The following is a 2525-nucleotide window of genomic DNA, read 5'->3' as shown; positions in this document are numbered from 1 at the left end:
GGAGCTGGGACAGGTGTGATGGCACCCAGGACACAGAGCTGGACCCGGGGGTGATGGATCAGCCCCCAGAGACACCCCAGGATGTCCCTGGCCTCGCTGCACGTGCTGCACCCCAGGGACAGGCTGGGACTGGCCTGAGCCACCCAGGGCAGCCCAGGAGCAGCAGCAGGGCCCGGTGGCTCTCGGCTGCATCATCTGCAGGGCTGCACTGACCGAGGACCTGAGGAGATGCTGCTCCTGGAGCACACACGCAGTGCCCACGTGGGGCAGGGCTGGTGTGGTGACTGTGGTGACCCGTGGTGACCTGTGGTGACCTGTGGTGACTGTGGTGACCCATGGTGACCCGCCCTCCCCAGCACACGGACCCGTCACCCCCCAGCACCCTCCCAGCACCCACCTGTTGTTGAGCAGGGCCAGCAGCTCCCCGGCGTGGTACAGGTCGTTCTTGGTGACGCGGCTGAAGCGGAACTCGTTGAGGTTGCAGAAGGTGACGGCGGGGAAGGTGAGCCGGGTGGCCGCCACCTCGTCCAGCTTGGTGACGTGGGGGTACAGGAAGTAGTACTGGATGCGGTTGGTGCAGACCAGGGCCAGCAGGGCCAGGGAGCCCAGGAAACACAGCGCCCAGACCACGCGCTTGAGCGAGAGCCGCTCGTAGGAGAAGATGTGGGAGAGCCCGTGCAGGGTGGAGCTGCTGGCGAAGGCCTGGATGCTCACGGGCTGCCCGCTGTCCACCTCCTCCTCGTCCACTTTCAGGTCCATCATGGTCCGTGCCAGCGCCCCGGGGTGGCCACTCTGCCGGGAAAAGGAGCCCCGTGGGTGCTTGTGACCTCGTGGCCCAACCCATGGCACCTCCTGGGCAGGGGGCAGCCCCCCGTGTGGGGCAGAGCCTTTGCCGTGCCCCCCTCTCTCCGCCCCCCAAACCCACACGGACATGTATAAATACACACACATATATAAATGTATTTATCTGGATGCAGCTTCACGTTCCCTCCCCTCCCACCTCCTCCCCGCCCTCCACTACCCATCCCACGGCAGGACCGAGAGGGTCCCGCCGCCCCTCCAGCCCCCCACCTCATCCCCCCCCTCCCCTCCCACCTGCCCTCCCTCCCCCCCCCTTCCCCTCCATCCCCGCTCCCCCTCCGCCTCCCTCCCTCCCTCCTTCCCCCCCGAACGGCACCGTCGCATCGGCGAAGGGATGAAGGGATTGAAGGAATCGGGGCTCGCAAACCTGGAACCGGGGCCGGCGGCCGTGGCCGGAGCTGGGCTCGCTGCGCTGGAGCCGGGGATGATGGAGCCGGGGATGATGGAGCCCTCTCGCCGCCGGGGGCTTGGGTGGGGGGGGAAAAAAAAACGGGAGCGGGAGAACGAACGTGCGGGCACGGAGAGAGAGGGTGCCGAGGCACCGAGCCCGGCGGCGGCGGGTGAACCGGAAAAGAAGCGGGGAGAGAGGAGGGGGGGGAGAAAAATAAAAATAGCCCCGGCGGTACCTTGGTGCAAGCGTGGGGAGCGGGGGATGCGCCGGGGCCTCGCTCAGCACCGCGCGGGGGGACCGCGGGCGACCATCGCCGGAGAGGAGGAGGAGGAGGAGGAGGAGGAGGAGGAGGAGGAGGAGGAGGAGGAGGCTGCCGGGTGCGAGGAGGGGAGAAGAGGAGGAGGAGGAGGAGAAGGGAGGCGAGCGGGAGGCTGCTTCGCTGCCAAACACATGGATGATGCCTCCCCCCCCTCTCCCCGCGGCTATCTGGGAGCTGGCGATTCCTTCAGATGCATAATCCGCATGAAGTCATTGTCTGTGCGCGCCGGTGGGGCCCGGAGGCCGCCCGAGAGGTGCCGCAAGGCCGGTGGGCAGCGAGGAGGAGGAGGAGGTGGAGGAGGAGGAGGAGGAGGAGGAGGAGGGAGAGGCGCAGGAGCGATTGCAGGCGCTGCCAGGGGCTGTCGGTGCTGCTGCTGTTGCCGTGTGCATGTGGGGAATGTGCGGGTGTGTGTGTGCGGGTGTGTGTGCGGGTGTTCCCATCCCCCAGCGCCTGCCAGGGATGCTCCTCCGGCTCCTCGTTCTGCCGGAGACCCCCCCCCGGGCCCCCTCAGACGGCCCCTGACCCGTTTCTCCCCGGCCACGGCCTCTCCTGCCCTCTGGGCTTCACCTGCCGTGGCTTCACCCCTGGGGCAGCTCCCTGGGGCACGTCCCTGGACACCCTCGGGTCGGTCCTTTTTTTTTGGGAGGGGGTGGATGGGGGGGCACCTTCCAGCCCTTTCTGGGCACCCGCTCGGGGTGGCCACGGGGGCACCTGTTTGGGGTGGCCATGGGGACACTTTCCAGCCCTTTCTGGGCACCTGCTCGGGGTGGCCATGGGGGCACCTGCTTGGGGTGGCCACGGGGGCACCTGCTCGGGGTGGCCATGGGGGCACCTTCCAACCCTTTCTGGGCACTCGCTCGGGGTGGCCACGGGGGCACTGCTTGGGGTGGCAATGGGGGCACCTGCTTGGAGTGGCCACGGGGGCACCTTCTCGGGGTGGCCATGGGGGCACCT

The 2525-nt window shown here is 68.4% G+C and overlaps 1 protein-coding gene across 2 annotated transcripts in view; it reads right to left on the bottom strand.

Annotated features, from left to right (window-relative positions):
- ASIC1 (acid sensing ion channel subunit 1) overlaps positions 1–1865 on the bottom strand; it is a 23475-nt gene extending 21610 nt beyond the window's left edge. Inside the window, exons 1-2 of one of the 2 annotated variants that reach the window (XM_027699059.1) lie at positions 1488–1865; positions 398–792 (exon numbers count right to left, since the gene is read on the bottom strand). In XM_027699059.1, the coding sequence (XP_027554860.1) occupies positions 398–762 (365 nt within the window). In that variant the 5' untranslated portion in view covers positions 763–792; positions 1488–1865. Of the gene's footprint in view, positions 1–397; positions 793–1228; positions 1295–1487 lie in introns of those variants that run through there. The other variant, XM_027699058.1, reaches the window with a different exon arrangement.
- Positions 1866–2525: the final 660 nt, after the last annotated feature.

The sequence above is a fragment of the Neopelma chrysocephalum genome, unplaced genomic scaffold (genome assembly GCF_003984885.1).
Source record: "Neopelma chrysocephalum unplaced genomic scaffold, ASM398488v2 Primary Assembly neopelma1_136, whole genome shotgun sequence".
NCBI classification, from domain to species: Eukaryota; Metazoa; Chordata; class Aves; order Passeriformes; family Pipridae; genus Neopelma; species Neopelma chrysocephalum.
Note: the sequence above shows the minus strand (reverse complement) of the source record. Positions and strands in the feature narration are given on the sequence as shown.